We start from the raw sequence: 21968 nt of genomic DNA, 5'->3' as shown, positions 1-21968 counted from the left end.
GCCTGTGTTACTCCATCTCTAGTTCACCATGCCTAAGAAGGTATTCAACATACATGTCTTCTGATAATTGTTTCTTAATGTTAGTCCATCCACTAGTGACTTGAATAGACTTAATTAAGTTAGCTTCATCCACATACTCATGTTCCAACTCTGCTAGATCATTGTCAACTTCTTGTAGCAATAAATCATCCATCATATGCTTCCTATCTCTTGCAAAGTTGTGTAACACACAACAAGCATTAATAATTTGAATCCACAATGAATTTTATTCATAGTTAGCATACCATGTCATCCATATGTTTTTTAACACTATATGAAAATTTGTTAGATGGTCCTTTATGTCAAAGAAAGATTGAATACTTTGGACAGCCCATTTTTTGTTCCACAATCCAAAAGTTCTCTCCACAACATTTATAGCACGAGAATGATGCAAGATATACATTTCTTTAGGAGTTTGGGGTTGTTGTTGACTCAAAACCCGCTCTTTCAAGTGGTACATAGTAGATCTAAAAGGAGCTAGAAAGACGTGTCCATAGGTGTAGCCAGCGCCCACTAAGTAATATTTGCCTATGGTTGACCAATTTAAGGTAGCTGGTAATAACATAGACAAAGAAGAAATGAAATGCCAAGAAAAACTAGTCATACCCTAAGGGTATGAAATCTTGATGACCGTTTGTCATTGTACCGCGCAATACTCTGGAGTCAGAAGCAGATCCCTCCCAGCTAGGTAGAACATAAAGGAAACGTCGTGATGTCATACTCAGCCTTGCATCTAATCCCCACGTACCATAATAAAAGATCGTTAAGCAAGATGTTTTAGCTTCCAAAATGTTGTTATATTGTGGGATAGAGGGAGTATAGCTACCTATACTATACAAAGAAACCCAACCGCATCTTCCCTCCCTGCTCCAGACGATACCATAACCGAAGGAGAAGAGTCGACTAGCTGGGGCACCACAGGAGACTCTTAGAAGGATGTGGAGGAGAGAGAAAGGAAGGGATAAATTAGAGCCCCCTGCAGGATGGTACGTAAAAAATGTGGCACGTGTATGTCTTGTGGTCGTAACGATCACACGGATTTACATGACCATAAAGTCCCCAAAAATGGATTTCTCTACAAATCTGATGCCCGGCATAGCAAATTATGTTGTTGCAAGCATGGCAATTTCCTTTGGCAAGCATGGCAATCCGAGTTGTCGTCATGTGCTTGTCTCCACCAACTATTGCTTCTGCAACTATTGCTAACTCATAGCGATAAATAAGCAATTACATGGCATTTAATGATTGGCGCGCAAGTCATACAATAAATTAAAAACAACCCTACGGCTCATGCCGGTTGCCGTACTCATCGACATGCGAGTCGTGAACCATTACAAAACATGAACATCTCATACATCAACATGTATCAAATTACATCTTGGACATACCACATCACATCACATGCCCTGCAAAAACTAGTTAGACATCCTCTACTTCATTGTTTCAATTTTTACATGGCTTCTGGGGGCAAACAATAAGAACAATTCCAATCTACGCAAAGCCAGAATGGTGATATACAGGTTGCCTTTTAACCTTCTACAATGACCGCCATTGTTAAATTAGATTCAACCAAAGTGGGAGAGACAGACACCCACCAGCCACTTTATGCAATACAAGTTGCATGTCAGTCGTGGAACCGGTCTCTTGTGCGCAGAGAAGTAAAGTTGGTCCAGGACGCTTTATCCCACAATAAATCCAAATCCAAAAATAACAAGGGAGGTAAGAAATATGAACATCAACGCCCACAACCAATTTGTGTTCTACTCGTCCATAACATCTTCGCATAGACCTAGTTCATGATGCCACTTATGGGGAACAATTTGCATGGAAAAAAATCCTATGGATCACCCAACATCTATTCCATGGAGATGCTAGTAGCGAGAGGGGGGTGTCTACATACCCTTGTAGACTGAAAGCATTAACGATTTAGAGATCGAGGTTGGTGTAGTCGTACTCCCTTCGTGACCAATCTGATCTAGCGCCGAACGGATGACACCTCCGAGATAAGGACACGTACGGCTCAATGACATCTCCGCCTTCTTGATCCAGCAAGGGAGGGTGGTGATGGTGATGGCAGCGGAATTGCAGCAGGGCTTCACTAAGGGTCGCGTGAGGAGATGGGAGGAGTTGGCAGAGACGACGGTCAAGGGTGGAAGGGTTGCTGCCCTCATGCCCCCCTCCCCCCTATCTTTATATAGCACCGGCCCAAATGGATAAATCCCTTTAAATTTGGAGATAACATCTTATTTCTAGATCCAACCCTTTAAATTTAGAGATAAGACCATATTTCTAAATTTAAACGACATGGGCCTTGGGGGCTGGTGAGGCTAGCCCATGTGGGATGTAGCTCCACCCCTCGGTCCAAGTGTGCCTTTCCTAGGTCGTTGGGCCCCACGGTGGAATCCCCAGAACCTTTTAGAACCTTCCCGGTACTCTACCTAAAATTCTCAAACTTTTACGGAACCTTGAAAGACCACTTCCCATATATAAATCTTTACCTCCGGACTATTCCGGATCTCTTAGCGAGGTCCTGGGTCCCATCCAGGACTCCGAACTACTTTCGTTCTTCACCATATGAATATCCCAATACTACCATAGCGTTACATAACGTTAAGTGTGTGACCCTATGGGTTCGAGAACATGCAGACATGACCGAGACTGCTCTCCAATCAATAATCAACAGCGGGACCTAGATGCCCCCTTTATCGATTTTAACCATAATATCGAGGATTCAATTAATCCTGTATACAATTCCCTTTGTCCGACGAACCCGATATTCAATTGATGTTATTGCCATACCTAACTCAGTCTAGTTACCGACAAATCTCTTTACTCGTTTTGTAATACAATATTACATGACTAAACTCATTATTCACATGCTTGCAATCTATTCATGATGTTGTATTACCGAGATGGCCCAGAGATATCTCTTCGTCATATGGAGTGACAAATTCCAGTCTCGAGTGTGACCTAACAAACTCATTAGTGATGTTTGATAACCAACAAAATATTCTTCCTGTATTCGGTAGTGGAATAATCTCATGGTCTAAGAAACAAATACTTGATATGAGGGCAGTAGTTAAACTAAGTGATACAATCTAATGCTAAGATTACAGTTGGGTCTATCCATCACACCATTCTTCTAATGATCTGATCTCGTTATCAAATGACAACTCATGTGTATGATTAGGAAACCTTAACCATCTTTGATCACTGATCTAGCTAGTCTAGTAGATGCTTACTAGGGACACAGTATTCGTTTACGTATCCACACATGTTTTTAAGTTTCCAGTCAATACAATTATAGCATGGATAATAAACATTCATCATGAATAAGGAAATATGGTAATAATATCTTTATTATTGCCTTCAAGGCATATTTCCAACAATTACGTATGTAGAAGAAGATACGGAGACATGCATGCCACCATATAGCATGCAACATAAAGTACATGCATGGTGATGAACTTATGATACAAATACAAGCTTCCAGATTTGATTGAGGCCACCTTGGAAGGGCGCTGCCTTGAGCCATCCTTCTCCTGGATAGTCCCTGTCCTCATCAACCACCAACGAGCTATACAAATTCATGATGGATCCCTGAGTAAAGATCCAACGATGGTACTCGGGATGGTTATTGCAATGCCCAAGTTGGATAAAATTATACCTCGGGTGCTCGACGAAAGTACTAAGCTCGAGGCATCCATTCAGCCACTCTATAGGTCGGATGGTACTATCTGGGTAGAGTCTCCACTTTTGCCTGGAGTAGTCATTGCGACATCCCTCTACATAAGTGTTTGTTCCACCATTGTAGTAATATTAGTGCTTTGCCAGGCTTGGAAGCTGGAACTAATGCCACGCTGCAGCGTTAGCTGCCTTCCAGAACCAGAAGCAGCATGCAAGACCAATCCGCTGGCCCTGTTGGACAGAGTCCCGGAGTTGCTCATCTCCCACCGAACCGCGGACTCATGGATGGTCTCACATTCATGTATCACCACGGTGCTTCGACGAGTAGCTCCGGATGCTGCCAAGCACTTCCCAAATGATACGATCCGGCCATCTGTTCTGAAGTTCCAAAGTTGCTTCGCAAAGTCACTGCTCCTGCATGCGAAGAGAATAACTGGATTTCTATCACTATAGTTAAACCCTTGCACCTCAACATAAAGCCCATCTCGGCCCATCATTCGACTCCTTGAGTCGGCCAAATGCTTGCATGTGTCATCATCCTTCTGCACAGGAGGAGGATCAATGGATAGGCCAAGATCTCTTCGCAATATTTCAGTACCTGGGCCGATCAACCGCTCTCGTCTAACTTCGTCCATCGGCATCTGCAGATCTCGACGCGGCCTAGCGCATCTGAACAACATCAAAAACATGCCTATTATGACTGTTGACTGAACATTGTCAGCGACTTCATTGCCGATGGTAATAGGCCTTTGAAATGCGAATGCATCACTAGTCTGGATCTGCAAAGAGAGGGCTGACCAGTTGTTCTCAAGATCAATCATTCGGGCGTCTGGTAGAAACGAAGGATTTGCATTGTTTGCAGCTTGGAGAACATTCAACTCTATTTCCCAATATCTCACGGCCTCTGAAACCATCTGGATAACTATTAGATGGGACCTTGCATCTTCTGGTCTTGTGGTTACAAGTCTTCTTATGGCGTCAGCCAGACTAGGCAGCCCCAGCGGGATGGCCCTCCTCAGTGCACCTGCATTTTGTTCCAGCTTGGCATAGTTGGATGACCTCCTTGTTGGTGAAGTTTGAGTTGCGGCAACTGTGAAGAGCAGCTCCTCGGCCCTGGCTGGAGCTTCCATAAAGAAATACCTCGTACCACCAACAAGATAACCGACGATGTAAACATTGGTAACATCGATAGCAAATGTTACACCTGCTGGTGTGCCCGCGACACTGATTTCAAGCAAGATGTACCGCTGAGAATCAGGCACGCTTGTTTGCTCAGGAAGTATCGGCACTCCTTGCCGGTACTCCCCGCGCCTTGTCAGCAGCTCTCGCAGGCGAGCAATCATCTTCCTATAGGCATCAGGACTATTAGTGTCGACAGTATATATTACACCGGGGTAATTGGGTGCCCCTGATTTGGAGTCTTCTTCAACGGTATTCAAACATGTATCAGATCGAACACTAGCAGCCAACAAAACCCAGACGACCAGCACCAGTATACTAGTCAATAATTTGACTATATTACTATTACCCCGCTTCATATTGACCGGTTTGTGTGTGTATATCTGCACATATAGCAAGACATTCAGGATGATCAACGGTCTAGGTCAACTTAAAGATTAGCAAATTGTACTACGTAGCAGCTTGCAAATGATTGAAAATGAAGTCTATCCAGTGAAATAATACCAAACTGAATTTGTAACATCTATCTACAAAGACATACTAAGTGAGGGCACAAAACTCGAATCGATTTCATACATGCAAGGAACATGGATCTTTTTGAAAAAAAGAACAGAAAAAAAGGATTAGTCGCATATTTCTATAGGCCAAGCAAATCATACTCGTCGTGACTTTCTTTACCAGCTACTATTCCCACCATTCCTAAATACTCCCTCTGTCGGGAAATACTTGTCCAACAAATGAATAAAATGGATGTATCTATAACTAAAATAAGTCTACATACAATCATTTTGGGGACAAGTATTTCCGGACGGAGGGAATATAAGTCTTTCTGGAGATTCCACCACGAACTACATATAGAACAAAATGAGTAAATCTACACTCTAAAGTATGTCCATATACGTCCGTATATAGTCCGCGTTGAAATCTCTAAAAAGACTTATTTCCTCCATTCTTAAATGTAAGACTTTTTAAAAACTCCAATATGTACTATATACGGAGCAAAATGAGTGGATTTACATTCTAAAATATATTTATATATATCCGTATATAGTTCGTATTAAAATCTTTAAAACAACTTATATTTAAAAACGGATGGAGTACTGGAATAAGGAAGGAAGAATAAGAAAAAAAGAATGTAATAACCGTACCTCCTTATACAAAAGTGAGAGACTAGACACAAGGGAAGTGGCGGAGATGTTTTCTTTTACGATAGACTACCAAGCACACGTCCGGGGTGCCCTGCATGTGCAGTATCCTATATTATATAGGGCCAATCCATGGACAACATCTGTCCACCACTAGTCCACGTACGGCCGACCGAGCGCCAAAATTTGTTTCACGTGTTGCCTGGGTGGCAAGCTGTACGCGCACGGCACATCCCCATCGGATTTGCCCAAATCTGCTTCACGTGCGTAGCGTAGACGCGTATGCCGTCTCACATGCATTTTGTCTTCTTTTTTTGCACCACGTATGTCTTGTGGTCCAAATAAGTCAGCAAGTTGCCAATTATGGAGGGAACACGTCGACCGTCGCACGGGAACACGCCCATGCATGTCGAGGGTGCCTTGAGGGACGGACGCGTGTATTGGAGCGGTCGGCGCACGTCGGATTCAATATCACACACCTTTCAAGTCTTCTTTCTTGCACCGGATGAATATCGAGTGATATAAGGAATGTGCTTCTAACTTGGCGTAGGATCTTTGCTAGAGCGAGAGCCTCATTCTCTGCCCATGGCCTCGAGAATTTCCGGCGGAACGAGTTCAGCAACAGAAACCGTCAATGCACCCATAAAGCTACCTGAATCATCTCGGCAAATAGCAGCAAGGGCTCCTCGATCACCATGCCTCCTGACCTCACCTTCAACATGTATTTTAACTGAACCCCTTGGAGGTGCTCTCCATGTGGCATGATGACGTACTTGCATTTTCGGATGTTGGACTGCTGGCGGAGATGGACTAGCTCGGCCTGCTGGATGTCATGCAAATACCCTTTTATGAAAGAAAAAGTAGTTAGAGGTGACTGAAACTGCTCCTCATGAATGCCTTTCCTCCTTGCGCCTACCATATTGACCAAAGGGTAACGAGTAACTTAACAAAATCCTGCCCACTTAGCGGATCCTGTATTCCCACCAACCAAAGCCCTGCATCATCATGAGTGCATGCAATCAAGTGATCGATCAGCTCGTCGTCCGCAAGGGACCAGACTCACTTTGCCATTGTACAGTTTATAAGCGCATGTCTCCAAGTGTCCGGGGCAGAGCTACAAACGGGGTGTAAATCAGATTACGTCATTTCCTGTGGCACCGAACATGTTCAGTAGGAATCGAGTTCCTAGCGAGGCGCCAAGCAAAAAGAAAATTTTTCTTTCCTGGAATCTTGATCTTCCACACGCTCGTCCATTGCCTCTTTTTCTCACCAGTGTTTGAGGATCCCTGCCTCTCCATCCTTTTTCGTCTCCTGAAATCGCCGGATATTTTCAAACCGGATGGCGGCCCAAGAGATAAGCAGGCCCATCAAAAGACTGGAGACCAAAGCCAAAGCAAAACCAGCAGGAAACCATGTGTGCCTCGGAAAAAAAAAATAACCACATGCCAGTCGCTCGTAAGCCACGCACAAGCTCCAAAACTCACGGTAGACGCGGTAACTTAGCCACTTTTATTCTTCTACTACTAGCAGGAGATGGCGTGGCAGCACGCCGCGCCCGTGAGGAGGCCCGCGAGTGCGTTTCTGTTAAAAGAAAAGTAGTGGTGGATTGGGTAAGGAGCTAGTGCATGAAAGCTTTCGTTTAGCATGCATGTCCTTCAATATTTTTGTTTGTTACATGTGGGTTCTTGTATGTGTTTTTTATCTAGCATATTTTGGAGTATTCTGGTGTTTGATCGAGCATATTTTGGAGTATTCTGGTGGTCGCTAGATCCGTGTGTGCCTGATAGTTTTGTTTAAAATTTCTGGTTAAATGAACACGTGTTCTAGAGTATAAAACACTTTCTATCCAAAATTGAATTTTCCTTTCTTTTTGAAACTTTTATTCCATTTGACTGGTTGAACGGTTGTTTTTATAGTAAAAAAACAAATGGATCTGCCCAAGATCTTTATGGTTAATGGGCCAGCTTGTTGAATAACTAGTGGGCTTTATAATTCTTCTATTTCTTGGGCCTGATGTGCTGGTGGACAACATCATCAAGTTAACAACCATCATTGTCTCAAAAAAAAAAGTTAACAACCATCACTGATTCTCAAAAAAATTATTACTGCTAAAAAACAACTTAACAACTATTAGTAACACTAGCACAAATGCCGGCGTTGCAACGGGGGACATTGTTACCTATCTCACCCCTCGACCTATTTCCGCTCGTCCTCGTCGCCGTGTCCATGTCTGTTATCAACATCTCCTGAGCCCCATTGTCCTCCTTCCCGCTTTTAGTGGACCATCATGTATACCCAGGCAGTGAGCTTCTTCACATTAATTAATGCAGCCTTCCATTTGAATGTGATGTTTCGTCCAATATTTCTGCCGTACCCAATACTTCCTTTTCTTTTTTTTTTTGAGAATCCTTCCTTCCTTCCTTTCTGGGCACTCCTCATCCTCCGATCACCCGGGTTATTAAGGTGATTGATGATAGGTAATTTGAACGCGTATATAAGTTGATGGTTGTGCTTTTCAAAGGGCGATGTGGTACTATTTAATAAGAATACTAACCGCTACAAATTCACGTAGGTTGGCCTAGTCCAGTTGGTTGGCATATAACCTTCAGGATGGAAGGTTGTGAGTTTGAATCCTCACGCATGTTTGTTTTTTTTCCTTCTTGCGTTCCTCTGAAGTTGGGCCAACGGCCCAGCCTGCAGGCCCAAGTCGGTAGGAACGCCTGCAGGCCCAAGTCAGTAGGAACCATTAGGAGTTATATAGATTAGTACCACCTCGGGTAGAGAAAACATAATATGGGTAAGGTGGACAGACCAAAATCGGACGAAATTATGGTGGTAAGAGCAATAGCCCCTTTATTAGTAGGTATAGATACAGATTCTCGCGTTACCCTGGAGTTGGGCCAACGGCCTAGCCTGCAGGCCCAAGTCGGTAGGAACGCATGCAGGCCCAAGTCGGTAGGAATGCCTGCAGGCCCAAGTCGGTAGGAACCTGATGCTTTTCAGCAGTTATATAGATTAGTACCACCTCGGGTAGAGAAAACATAATATGGGTAAGGTCGACGGACCAAAATCGGACGAAATTATGGTGGTACTAATCTACGAAGGTTGTGAGTTTCTAAATTTGTTCACAATTCAAAAAATGTTTGCAGTTTCAAAATTTGTTTGCAGATTTAAAAAATGTTTGCGGTTTTATAATTTTGTTCATGAATTTAAATTTTATTCATGTTTCGAAATTTGGTCACAATTCAAAAAAAGTTTACAGTTTCAAAACTTGTTCAAAATTCGAAAAATATTCAGAATTTTACAATTTGTTCACGAATATGAACTTTGTTCATATTTCAAAATTTGTTCACAATTCAAAATTTTGAACTTTGTTCCCAGTTGAAACAATGTTCAAGGTTTCAAAATTTTGTCACATATTTTAAATATGTTCGTGGTTCCAAATTATTTTCAGAATTTGCCAAAAGAAACTCCATTTTTCAACAATTGTTCATAAATTTTAAAAACGTTCGTAGTTAGAATTTCTTGTTCAGCATTTCATGAAATGTTCTATTTCTTCAAATATTTGTTCAAAAATGCAAACAATGTTTGCGGTTTAGAATTTCATAATTTTTTCATGTATTCAGAAAGATATTTATGTTGCCGAAAATGTGTTCAGAAATTCAGATAATGGTTGCGCATTTTCAAAATATAACACTTTCATAAAAAAGTGCACTTGTCGAAACACCTTCATTATTTTTGTTCTTGTTGTTTGGAATGTTCACAAAATCTTCACAATCTGTTTGAACTTTCAAGTTTTGTTCACATTTCCTCAAATATTCTTTTCGTATTAAAATGTGTTCAAAAACCTATATTCTACCGTACATATACAGAAAATAACATGCAAGGGGGATTATCCCGAAATAGTGAGTTGTTAAATACTGTAGCGGTGCGCTACTGGACATATGTCGCTTGCTCCGGTGGCTAGCAGCGCTTGTGTAGCAAACAGACATCCCGCGTTGGAATTCTCGCGCGGGGGTCACTTCATTTTTTGCGATTTTTACCGCTGAGATACACCACGCGGTGCCTCTCACTGGGCCGGCCCAGTCGCACGTGTCTTGTGCGGCGCGCTCGCTATTTGCCGCAAAATGCGGCGCATAGGAGGTCCCTAGATATAGATACATTTTTTATTATTATGAACATTGGTGGGGCACACTGTTGGTTGCTGTGTAAAGTATGTGTTTTGTCCTAATTTGAACCCCAGCTAACTGGTCTGCACGATCAGAACATTCAGATTTTGTACTTGTCTAATTAGTATCGTCTGTAGCATTTCAGGTATTCGGGTCTGTTCTGGCAGCCTATTAGCTGTGTCTATCAAGCATGTGGACGGGTGCGCCTCTAAGCCAATTGTCTGTGCGTGTGCTTGTATCATCTATGATCTCGGCAGTTCATAAATTGCTTATTTTCTTTTCATGTGTAGCATTTTCAAACACTTATTACTTCGTATAATAGGCTGGAATACAAAGTGGTGGATGAATAACAGATGATAGGCCGGAATACAAAAGAGTAATGGATGAATAATAGATGTACTAAGTTGATACGTGAGCAGATGGATATCATTACAGCTGAAAGGACATCAATTCAAAAGCTATGAAAACACAAGGTACTTAGTTTAAAAGGAAAGAACGCTTAGAAGCTATCGCATTTACGGAACAAACAGTAGCACCTATGATTATTGTGACACGGTAGGCTTCTGACATGTTCTACTTCTAAAGATTAGCTTCCTCTTCCCCGTGGCTCTTTTAAAGGAAAAGACTCTTTAGCGGCACATCTACATATAGTTAAACAAATATTGTATCATTGGTCTGAACATTCAACCATTCTTTAATTTGCTGCAATAAAATCGAGCTGACCTTTTCTTTTGCTTGGCCCATGGGTGGATCGTCAACTGCTTGCCTTTTTGTTTTTGGTTCCAATGACACACCCTCATACAGTAGTCAGGAGATGGTGGAGCCAGCAGCACATTCTTGACAGTTGTGTTGCCTGGTGTTGGGTGGAACACGAAGACCGCGGAACCAGGGGCGGACCCACGTTGAACCACCCGGTGTCACTGGACACCGGGTAAATTTGACTCGCCCTTGTATATGATCCGCATGTTACGGCTAGGACACCGACATGGACACCGGCTGAATCGTGAGACTGAAAGCGAGCGAGCGACGAAGCACCGGCGTGGCCTATTTGGCTAGTGAGGGCCTGGTAGCAGCCCATTTGGCTAGTTTGCCGTTATTATTGATCAATTGGACCGATCCTCTGTACGTGCGCCTGTTCGTGTTAGTCTGTTCATCTCCTCACGCTAGAATCCTCGAGAATGTCTCACCCACATGCAGATCGGTGGGTAATTCAAAGGAAAATATACGACATTTTTTTAACAAAGTACATACACATGCGTTCATATATACACGCATGCACTCATCACTATTAATATACACGCACACACGAGCACCTTCGAAAGACTAAGCCGGTATATCATCTTGATATTGACGAAGTCACCTAAGATATCTTATAGTCGACGAGAATGTATCCTCACACCGAACGCGCATGACCAGAAATTCTGAAATAAATTCAAAAATAAATGCAAGCACAGGATTTTAACCCTATAGGCTGGGATACCACCGTCATTCGAACTATCCAACCCTATGCGAGCACAGGATTTTAACCCTATAGGTTGGTTCGCAAATATACAACACTTTGCAAGGTCACCAATCTCTCTGAATTATAAGTACTCGTATGTATTTTAATTTTTTTTAACGCGTATGTATTTTAATTTGTTACATCTTTAATTCATGTTTTCCAAATTATATGGGTATTACAGGAAAATTGGATTGCCATGGCTTGCATATTTTCCTTAATATCGTCCATTTGGATTATTTCCAGACCATACAAGATGAGTAAAACAAACGAGTAAAAGCTTCACAACATGGAACACTTCATTTTGCTAAGCATTTTTACCGTCAAATATTTTAAATTGTTGAGTGTATTTCATTTTTATATATATCCACCAGTGTATAGTACACATATGGACACCGGGACATTTTTGTTCTGGGTCCGCCCCTGCATGGAACGTCCGATGCAGATGGCGGATTAACCATTCGATGTAGAGTTAATGGTGCCTCACTTTGCACATGATCTGTTGCTTGCACTTGGAAATACTAATAAAAATCAGCCCAGGGATCTACTATTTGTAGTGACCGCTCACAATATTTTTGTTCCAGAAAGTCCTCTATTTCCAGTGCCAGCTAACCAACTCGTCCTTTTCCATGAGCTACAGCCGAGTTTGCGCTTCTTCCAGTGATTATATCTCCTCGTGCTCTAAAAAAGGCAAACTCTGTGAATACTGGGTTTGGTTCCTCCTCATGTTCCATGTCTATTGCAAGCACTGCTATTTTGTACCTATTTACATGATGGAATTGTGGTGAATTGTTTGCTTGTGACACAGTTACCAATTGAGATGTAATATGGGTAAAAAAATACCTTGGTCATGGTTCTGGATTGGAACATGTAGGACATTTCAATGCGCCATTTTCAGCTTCTTCCAGCAAACTTTGCATCCCATATATCACCAGTCATAGGTCAATTTACCACAGCGATTTCAATCGTGAGTTTGTAGTATCAGTTCTGTAGAAGGGTCAAAACATATGTTGAGGTTAATACTTAAAAGCATGCATAGGTGCAACAATGGTAATAAGTACTTCTGTTAATACCATGGTGTCAGTAGGTTCTAAACTGGTCATGTTTTTATTAGTTGTTTCAGTTGGTTCCTGTCACCCTGCCCTGCATTTCGTAACTCGATTTGATGAGGCATACCCCTAACCTTGTGCAATTGTAATATACGGCAATCGGTTAATGGATGTGGCAGAATGAAAATAGATGCCAAGGGATTTTAAGTGAAATCAATGTTTTAATACCCTAATTATTCCATCGAACAGAAAAATAACTAGAGACAACACCTAATGACCAAGTATTTGCAAGGATCCATATTTGAGGAAGGAAGACAAATCACAAACAGTATGATTATATCTATATTTTGATCACAATGCAAATATAATTCATCAAGTAAAACTGTAATCAATGTAGATCAGCGCATAAGCGTTGAACTGAGATGCGAAGACAGGAACTGAGCTTCAAAGGTCACAGAAAAGATCATTTGGCTTTTGAAGAATCACAAGACTATAATTGGTGAGTGGTGACAATTAGATTTATCCATCTATCTAAATATTATGCCCTGTAAACATTACTGAATAATGCTTACCATCGACTGGATGTGCCAGTAAGTTGTAGCCCAGGACAGGAGCTTCCTTTTGGAGCATAGCAATATCTCCAGAACTGATTAGAGGACATGGTAAAGCATGTTTCTTCATCACCCTTTGGTAAAATTCTCACCTTTCATCATAAATGAGATCTGTTTATCATAATAAAAATCTCAAATTTATGTAAAAAAGAGAACTCATCATCATTCGATAAACTGCTCACCATTACAATATATCTTTCTAGACCTAACACTACATATTGTGATCAAGATAAACCAAATAAAGAGACTACATAACTAATTACCACGACATGTAGTTTATGACTAAAATTCCTTAAGAAATTTAGCCTGGCTGTGGAGTTGCTTTTGATCTGTTTAAGGAACAGTCCGTTGTTTTTGGAAGACCACAAATCTGGGAAAATAACATCGCAATCTATCCAGACCGAATTGGAAGGAAAATAAACCTTCGGCTGTTCTGACATTTCACCAAATAGTTGGTCGTCACTGGAATCATTGATGTTCGCAGCGGCAAGCGGCTGCGCCTAAAAGGGTGGGCGTAGGGGAGCTTCTACATCTAGAGCTCCACAGCCTAGACAGGTTGAAATGGCAAGGCAAAGTAAAATCAGAGTCAAGAGATTTATATGAATAAACCTGATATTACAAAATAATGACGCACTCCATATTTTACACCAATAAATTAAAATTTATGAAAAAATCAGTTTGGGGCAATCTGGTTCCACATTCATGAAATGATGCCACTGTACTTTATATGTCCAGAATATGGGAATAAATTTGTGTATACAATGGCAGTGACCTTTTACAATTGTTCCAAGCATTGTGCTGCAGGGCACAGCCATGTAGCTTCAGCAGGCAACACCAGAAAGTCCACCAAGTAAAACAATACACAAAATCATTCATATGATGTGCCACAATGCTAGACAAGGTTTTCACTTTCAGTTTCAGAGAAACATTCAGCACCAACTGAAATTCAATGAGTTCCAGTTATATCGGTTTGCATTTGCCAAAAGGCCAAAATATTCACTTGAATTCAATTAAACAATGTTTTGAAATTATTTTTGAAATATTTGAATTCATGTGTACTACTGAAATGGCTGAAATATTCCGGCCAAAAGGTAAATATTTCAATGACTGCTGAAATTAATGAAATTCAGTGAATTTCATTGAAATCTCACTGAAAGTGAAAACCATGGTGCCAGATCCCTTAAACATTAAACATATGCGCAAAGAGTAGGGTTGGAATGCGTTTTTTCCTGTATACTTATACACGAACTTACCATTGAAGAAGGAATGCTAAAAGCAACTGTATTTTGTCTCCTTATGCACACGAAATATATCCGCAAATTAAAATGATCATAAGATCTACATATATCATTTTATGTTAATTGCAACTTTGGTAGATTTTGTTAAGAACACTGAGCAATAACAATTTTAGAAAAAGTACGCATTTTTCAAATAGAATACCGAGGCTTTTGCGATGTCAACTGCAAAAGCGAGCCATTAGTACATTGATACAGCTAATGGGAAATACCTGAGATGTATGCAAATCAAAGCAGGCTACCTTCTTGCCTTTTCCAGGCTTCAGTTTACCTCTTTCTTTGTTCCAAGCTTCCACTGTAGCACGCTGCATTCATGGAGGTGTATAGCACAGTAAGGAGTATCAACAAAAAATCAGTTTAGTTCATCTAGTCCATATCATAGATATTACATCCATCTGATGAGGATAGGTAAACTGAATCATCTTACAGAAAATGTATGCTAAGACATTATTTGCGTCCCAGTTTCTGTTCCCTACAATTTTTTGCAATTAAATGTAGGTACAGTATACAAATAGGAATATGACTGGGTGGTATCAATTACAGATATTGCAATGTACAGTACGGAATGATTTAGTAAGTATCACGGATATTTTCTGACAAAAAACTTAGCAATTAAATTGCACACATAAGGCTAAGAGACACACTTGAAACTAAATTATATGTACAAAAAAATCAAAGATCATAGACAATGGAAACACACTCAATTTGATTTCTCACCCCACGCATTAACACAAACAATTAACATGCAGGCGGTGCACAGAAGAGGAAGGAAGAGGATCTGGAGTAGTTCACCATGGCAAATTTGTGGCCGACGTCGGCGCGGAGGCCAATCTCCGCTGTGCCAAATCCATCCTGCTGCTGCTGCAGAAGGAGAAGAGATCATCCATGAACAATAGGTTAAGCCTAAAAGTAGCAGATTCCTAGCTAAACCTAGATCATCATGACCATGAATGAAACAGAGAACAAGAGAGACCTTCCATGGCATTGTCCCTGCATCTATCAAGGTGGTGAGCCGCAGCTGTGTGGGGATGGGAAGAAAAGTAGTTGGATCCAATGAAATCCAAGAGAGGAGAGCTGACCTTTAAGAGAACAACTCTCATGATGTCGTGGATATAATCCTGACAATGTTAGGGGGGTAGGAATGTACAGTCGGGCGTATCATCAAATTTCAAGTGAAAGTCCGAGGCATCTGGGATCATCAAATTTCAAGTCACAGTCCCAGGAATCTGGGCTTGATCGGATCAAGCATTACCAGTCAATATCCTTCGGAAGAACACCTGTCGGAAGTCCTTCTGTGAGGAATATTCAGTTCCCCAAGGGAATCTGAGTCGTGCCACGGAGGATATCGCGAGTGCCCCTTGCTCTTTAAGCAGAACAGGTCCACAACGGTTTCCTTCAAGTGGCGGGCACTCGGATAGCAGGGGCGGACCCAGAACAAAAATGTCCCGGTGTCCATATGTGTACCATACACTGGTGGATATATATAAAAATGAAATACACTCAACAATTTAAAATATTTGACGGTAAAAATGCTTAGCAAAATGAAGTGTTCCATGTTGTGAAGCTTTTACTCGTTTGTTTTACTCATCTTGTATGGTCCGGAAATAATCCAAATGGACGATATTAAGGAAAATATGCAAGCCATGGCAATCCAATTTTCCTGTAATACCCATATAATTTGGAAAACATGAATTAAAGATGTAACAAATTAAAATACATACGCGTTAAAAAAATTAAAATACATACGAGTACTTATAATTCAGAGAGATTGGTGACCTTGCAAAGTGTTGTATATTTGCGAACCAACCTATAGGGTTAAAATCCTGTGCTCGCATAGGGTTGGATAGTTCGAATGACGGTGGTATCCCAGCCTATAGGGTTAAAATCCTGTGCTTGCATTTATTTTTGAATTTATTTCAGAATTTCTGGTCATGTGCGTTCGGTGTGAGGATACATTCTCGTCGACTACAAGATATCTTAGGTGACTTCGTCAATGTCAAGATGATATACCGGCTTAGTCTTTCGAAGGTGCTCGTGTGTGCGTGTATATTAATAGTGATGAGTGCATGCGTGTATATATGAACGCATGTGTATGTACTTTGTTAAAAAAATGTCGCATATTTTCCTTTGAATTACCCACCGATCTGCATGTGGGTGAGACAGTCTCGAGGATTCTAGCGTGAGGAGATGAACAGACTAACACGAACAGGCGCACGTACAGAGGATCGGTCCAATTGATCAATAATAACGGCAAACTAGCCAAATGGGCTGCTACCAGGCCCTCACTAGCCAAATAGGCCACGCCGGTGCTTCGTCGCTCGCTCGCTTTCAGTCTCACGATTCAGCCGGTGTCCATGTCGGTGTCCTGGCCGTAACATGCGGATCATATACAAGGGCGAGTCAAATTTACCCGGTGTCCAGTGACACCGGGTGGTTCAACGTGGGTCCGCCCCTGTCGGATAGCCATCATGCTTCGGACACAGATAGTTCGACCCGGGACAGTCCCTGCTGGTCGATTTGATTTGTGATTCTTAGCCGACCAAAAAGCAAGTCATCAACCGACTGGAAGGCGAGTCGTCAGCCAGCTGGAAGGTGAGTTGTCAGCAGTCATCATTGCAGATCTTCATGAATCATCACATCAAGATCTTTTGCTTTTCTGACAAGCTTCTATCTGACTAGTCGCGCAGGAAGACGGTTCCGCGAGCCATCGGACAGAATACCCAAGTGACGCTTCGCGGTGTAGTTGGTTTTAAATGTTGGCCGTCTGGACTCCCGTGTTGAATTGATGCCACGGCCCCTTTTTGACGCGTGTCGTGCAGACTTCTCACGGCGGTTTCGCCTCACACTCGGGTATAAATACCCAGCCATACGTGGGAGGGTTTGTGCACGTCCCCCACATCTTCCACAGCCACCGGAGCAGTTTCGTATCCCTTCCTCTTCCTCCCCTCGAGGCCTCGGATCGCATGTCTTCCTCAACCCGCAAGCTCGAGAAGGCCAAGGCTGCCAGCGGTGCATCGTCTACCGCGGGCGGAGAGCTCTCTGCGGCCGCCGCCGCTGAGGACAAGGAGCGCGGGAACTGGCTCCCGTCGATAGTGACGGAGGGCGTCCTCCGCGCGTACGAGCAGGACCATCAGCTGCCGAAAGACGCCTGACGGGTGCCGGACTCCCACGAGCGGGAGCCGGCTCCCCGCGGGAATGAGTCGGCGATCCTCACATCAGGGATTGGGCCTCCTGATCCACCCCTTCTTCCGGCAGATGCCGGATTTTTTCCATGTGCGGCTCCACCATCTCCCACCGAACACGGTCGCCCACCTCTCCAGCTTTGTGACCTTGACCGAGGCCTTCCTTGGCATTTCGCTAGATTGGGCCCTGTTGAAGCATTTTTTTCTATGTGAAGCTGCAGACGATGCCGAAGGACGTCTACGACACATGCAAGGCACCCGGTATCCAGGCCAAGCGCATGTCGAGCTACTTCGAGATGAAGTGCCCTGACTCACTGAAGGGGTGGACCTCTACGTGGTTCTACTGTGAGGAGCTGTCGACTCCAATCTGTGATGTGGCCCTGCCCCCGTACTCCTCCACCCCCGTCGTGTGGCACCCCTTCCGGGGGTTGAAGCCCACTCGAGGGAAGGCGAAGCAAGCCACAGTATTAGCGAAGCAGGTGGCCGTGCTGTCGGCTACCGGCCTATCCGGCCAAGACATCATGGCTGCGTGGGTCAGCCAGCGAATCCAGCCTCTCAAGGCCCATGGTCGTGGGATGTGGTACTACACAGGGGGTAGGGACCCCAGCGTGCCTCGGCGCTCCGACTGGAGGACACCACCTTTGAGGCCTGGATGAGGCGGATCACTAGAACCCAGGGCCCAATCAGCCGGGACGGCCCCGTCAAGCCCCTCGGAGTCGGGTAGCTCCCCCTGCAGTAAGTTCTTGCACTTGACTTCATTCCTGTCGTTTTAGTTCGATCCGTGTGCGATGTTGTTTCTCTTATGCCTCAGTCAGAAAATGCAGGGGATGGCTTTTCTTCTCAAGACGAGTCCTCCGACGGCGAGAGAGGGCGACGTCCCACTCGGCGCTCCAGGGCCCGTCCGCCGCCGACCCCGAGGAGAGGACCGACCCGAAGGTGGAGGAGGTTGCTCCTTTCCCCTCCCCTGCATGCTCTCGAAGCAAGCGGCAACGGGAGGACGTCGCTCGCACAGAGGCGGAGCAATTGTCCAAGCGCCCCCGCCAAGCCTCCGTCGCCAAGGATCCCGAGACCCTGCTCAGCCTGACCTCACGAAGTAGCAGTATACCCAAGTCCGACTAGTGAGTAGTTGATAGTTCTTTGTATTGTCGAATTTTGATGAAGTCCTGACAGTTATCCTCCTCCTGGATTGCAGCAAGCAGAGGAAAAGGTTTGGCAATTCTGTTAGTAAGATACCACCTTCCGCTCCCCCGGCCTCCCAGGTTGTCGACATTTTCACGCCTAGGGGTGCCGATGACATGAGATAAGGAGATGAGATCCTCTCCCAGCCCATGGACGTGGACGTTGTCCCGTCTGTGAAGAGAGAGAACCCTAGGCAGCTTCGGTTGCCCCCGCTGAAGATGTTGAAGTAGTACATGAAGTTCGCCTGCTGACACGCCGCCGAGTGTCGTCCACTCGACATTGAACCAGACTGTTGCCCTCGCCTCGACTCGAGCTGCCCCTATCGAGCTCGCCGCCTGTACCGTCGTCTCCCAGAGGGGCTTGGTACCAGCTCTAGCACAGCCCCGTCAACTATCGTTGACATGGACAGCGCTGACAGGGCGATCAACAGTGTCTGCCTGCCTAACGATGTCAGGGTTGAATAAGCTGGAGGAGCTGACGCGCAAGAACCTCTCCGATGCCCTGGCCCTAGCGAACCTGGGCAAGGTCATCTGTGAGAATGTTGAGGTGTATCCACTCGCCAATAAAATTTCTTCGGGCGGAGCAAGTTTTTTTCAGTCGGTGTCGGGGGCATGCTTAATGCACCCGTGGGTGAAGCCCCCAGGCCCCAGCCGACTGCTGGCAGTCGGTCGGGGTCTTTGGAAGTACCTTTTGCCAGATGTAGATATAGCCATCCTTGAACTTCATGGACTTGGCTCCCTAGGTCAGAACCCGTAAGTTGTTCATTCATCGTCGGGTGCATGATCAGTGCGACCGGTGGCCATAGCCCCCAATGCTTGAGCTGACTACTGACAGTCGGGTTGAGTCTTAGAGTCTTCTCATCATCGAATGCATGATCAGTGCGACCGGTGGCCGTCGAGCCGATTGTTGGCAATCAGGTCAAGTCTTAAGATTATTTTCATCACCGGGTGCACGATCAATGCGACCGATGGGAGTAGCCCCCAAGGCTGAAGCCCACTGCTAACAGTTGGGTTGAGTCTTTACTCTTTAAGAAATGCTAATGTGCTTGTTGACAGGCTAACCAGATGAGATCATGTTTTCTCTGCAGGCACTTGCCAGGTACAGTGGCAAGTATGCGACACTCAAGAACGAGAGGGAGTTGTGTCTGAAGCTCGCGGATGAGGCGAAGCAGCTGGGTGAACGCCGAACGGCGACGGACGGATAGGAAGGAGGTAATGCACTTAATTGTGAATTCCCTTTTCCTCCGGATCTTTATACCGACTGGTCGCTTCTGCAGCTGCCTTGGTTGATGAAAACCAGCGGTTAAGGACCCGACTAACGGGCACTATGTCTACCGCCTCTGCAGTCATGACGCTGGAGAATTACAAGGACTTAGACGAGACCCTCTGGGAGGCCAAGAAGTCGGTGGCGATCGCCCGGAACCAGGAAAAGGTTGTCGAGGACCTCATGAGGGAGAACAAGCTTCTCTAGGAGATCAACGACCGAGTCCAAGGCAACTTTGACGACCTAGTCCGGGAGCGCTCCAATCTAAATGCAGAGCATCAGTCAGCTATGACCCAGCTGGGGGAAAGCAAGTTGCCTTCAGGTTGGGCCTCACCGGTCATCTGCACTTCTCCAATTGACGTTCGTCTGGTGAGTCTTTTCTCTCGGAAGAGAAGAACTTTTGTCAGATTTTCTTTTCTCTCGGAAGAGAAGAACTTTTATCAACTCTATTAACTTAGTCGTTATATGTGGGTGTTCTTTTTTGCAAAGTTTCCCCGGATGTGAGGGCCGAGAATGCCTGAGTGGCCGACGCCTGGTCCACTGTCGTCAATCCAGGACAATTAGACAGGAGTTTGGCCATGCTCAAGGATCAGATGGCGCAAACCATCAGTCCGCTTTAGCGGTTGACGTCAGCTGCACGGGGGGTTTGCACATCCCTGTGGCTGGACGCACTCGCTCGAGTTGGTGTCCACAGCCTGTCCACTCAATTGCTCCAAGCCCCTAAACGCATTATGCAATGGACGGAGTCGTCTGCCAAGGCCGGAGCCTTAACAACACTGACTCTTGTGCAAGGGCACTTTCCGACTGCTGAGGGCCTCTCCAACATCAAGAAGGGCATCCCCATCGACGAGCAAGGCAAAGATTGAAGGAAATATGCCCTAGAGGCAATAATAAAGTTATTATTTATTTCCTTATTTCATGATAAATGTTTATTATTCATGCTAGAATTGTATTAACCAGAAACATGATACATGTGTGAATACATAGACAAACAGAGTGTCACTAGTATGCCTCTACTTGACTAGCTCGTTGATCAAAGATGGTTATGTTTCCTAGCCATAGACATGAGTTGTCATTTGATTAACGGGATCACATCATTAGAGAATGATGTGATTGACTTGACCCATCCGTTAGCTTAGCACGTTGATCGTTTAGTTTGTTGCTATTGCTTTCTTCATGACTTATACATGTTCCTATGACTATGAGATTATGCAACTCCCGTTTGCCGGAGGAACACTTTGTGTGCTACCAAACGTCACAACGTAACCGGGTGATTATAAAGGAGCTCTACAGGTGTCTCCAAAGGTACATGTTGGGTTGGCATATTTCGAGATTAGGATTTGTCACTCCGATTGTCGGAGAGGTATCTCTGGGCCCTCTCGGTAATGCACATCACATAAGCCTTGCAAGCATTGCAACTAATGCGTTAGTTGTGAGATGATGTATTACGGAACGAGTAAAGAGACTTGCCGGTAACGAGATTGAACTAGGAATTGAGATACCGACGATCGAATCTCGGGCAAGTAACATACCGATGACAAAGGGAACAACGTATGTTGTTATGCGGTCTGACCGATAAAGATCTTCGTAGAATATGTAGGAGCCAATATGGGCATCCAGGTCCCGCTATTGGTTATTAACCAGAGAGGTGTCTCGGTCATGTCTACATAGT

At 44.1% G+C, this 21968-nt stretch overlaps 1 protein-coding gene and 1 long non-coding RNA gene across 3 annotated transcripts; both read right to left on the bottom strand.

Moving 5' to 3' along the window:
- Positions 1-3412: 3412 nt before the first annotated feature.
- LOC119282570 (agglutinin-like) lies at positions 3413-6398 on the bottom strand. The gene is made up of 2 exons (XM_037562748.1): positions 6054-6398; positions 3413-5288 (listed from the first exon to the last, which is right to left on the bottom strand). Exon 2 carries the CDS (start codon positions 5262-5264, stop codon positions 3825-3827), a length of 1440 nt encoding a protein of 479 aa, XP_037418645.1. The 5' UTR covers positions 5265-5288; positions 6054-6398; the 3' UTR covers positions 3413-3824.
- Positions 6399-12045: 5647 nt separating this feature from the next.
- LOC119278797 lies at positions 12046-14878 on the bottom strand. 2 transcript variants are annotated; one of them, XR_005137982.1, is made up of 5 exons: positions 14150-14878; positions 13800-13924; positions 13339-13488; positions 12561-12704; positions 12046-12479 (listed from the first exon to the last, which is right to left on the bottom strand). It is a non-coding gene; the product is annotated as an uncharacterized LOC119278797 (long non-coding RNA). The 2 variants fall into 2 exon arrangements; XR_005137981.1 differs by having other exon boundaries at positions 13800-14876.
- Positions 14879-21968: the final 7090 nt, after the last annotated feature.

Source organism: Triticum dicoccoides, chromosome 3B, assembly GCF_002162155.2.
Source record: "Triticum dicoccoides isolate Atlit2015 ecotype Zavitan chromosome 3B, WEW_v2.0, whole genome shotgun sequence".
NCBI classification, from domain to species: domain Eukaryota; kingdom Viridiplantae; phylum Streptophyta; class Magnoliopsida; order Poales; family Poaceae; genus Triticum; species Triticum dicoccoides.
Note: the sequence above shows the minus strand (reverse complement) of the source record. Positions and strands in the feature narration are given on the sequence as shown.

Bases quoted from the DNA above. Each gene is read 5' to 3' on its own strand.
- LOC119282570 (XM_037562748.1), bottom strand. From the start codon at position 5,264: ATGAAGCGGGGTAATAGTAATATAGTCAAATTATTGACTAGTATACTG.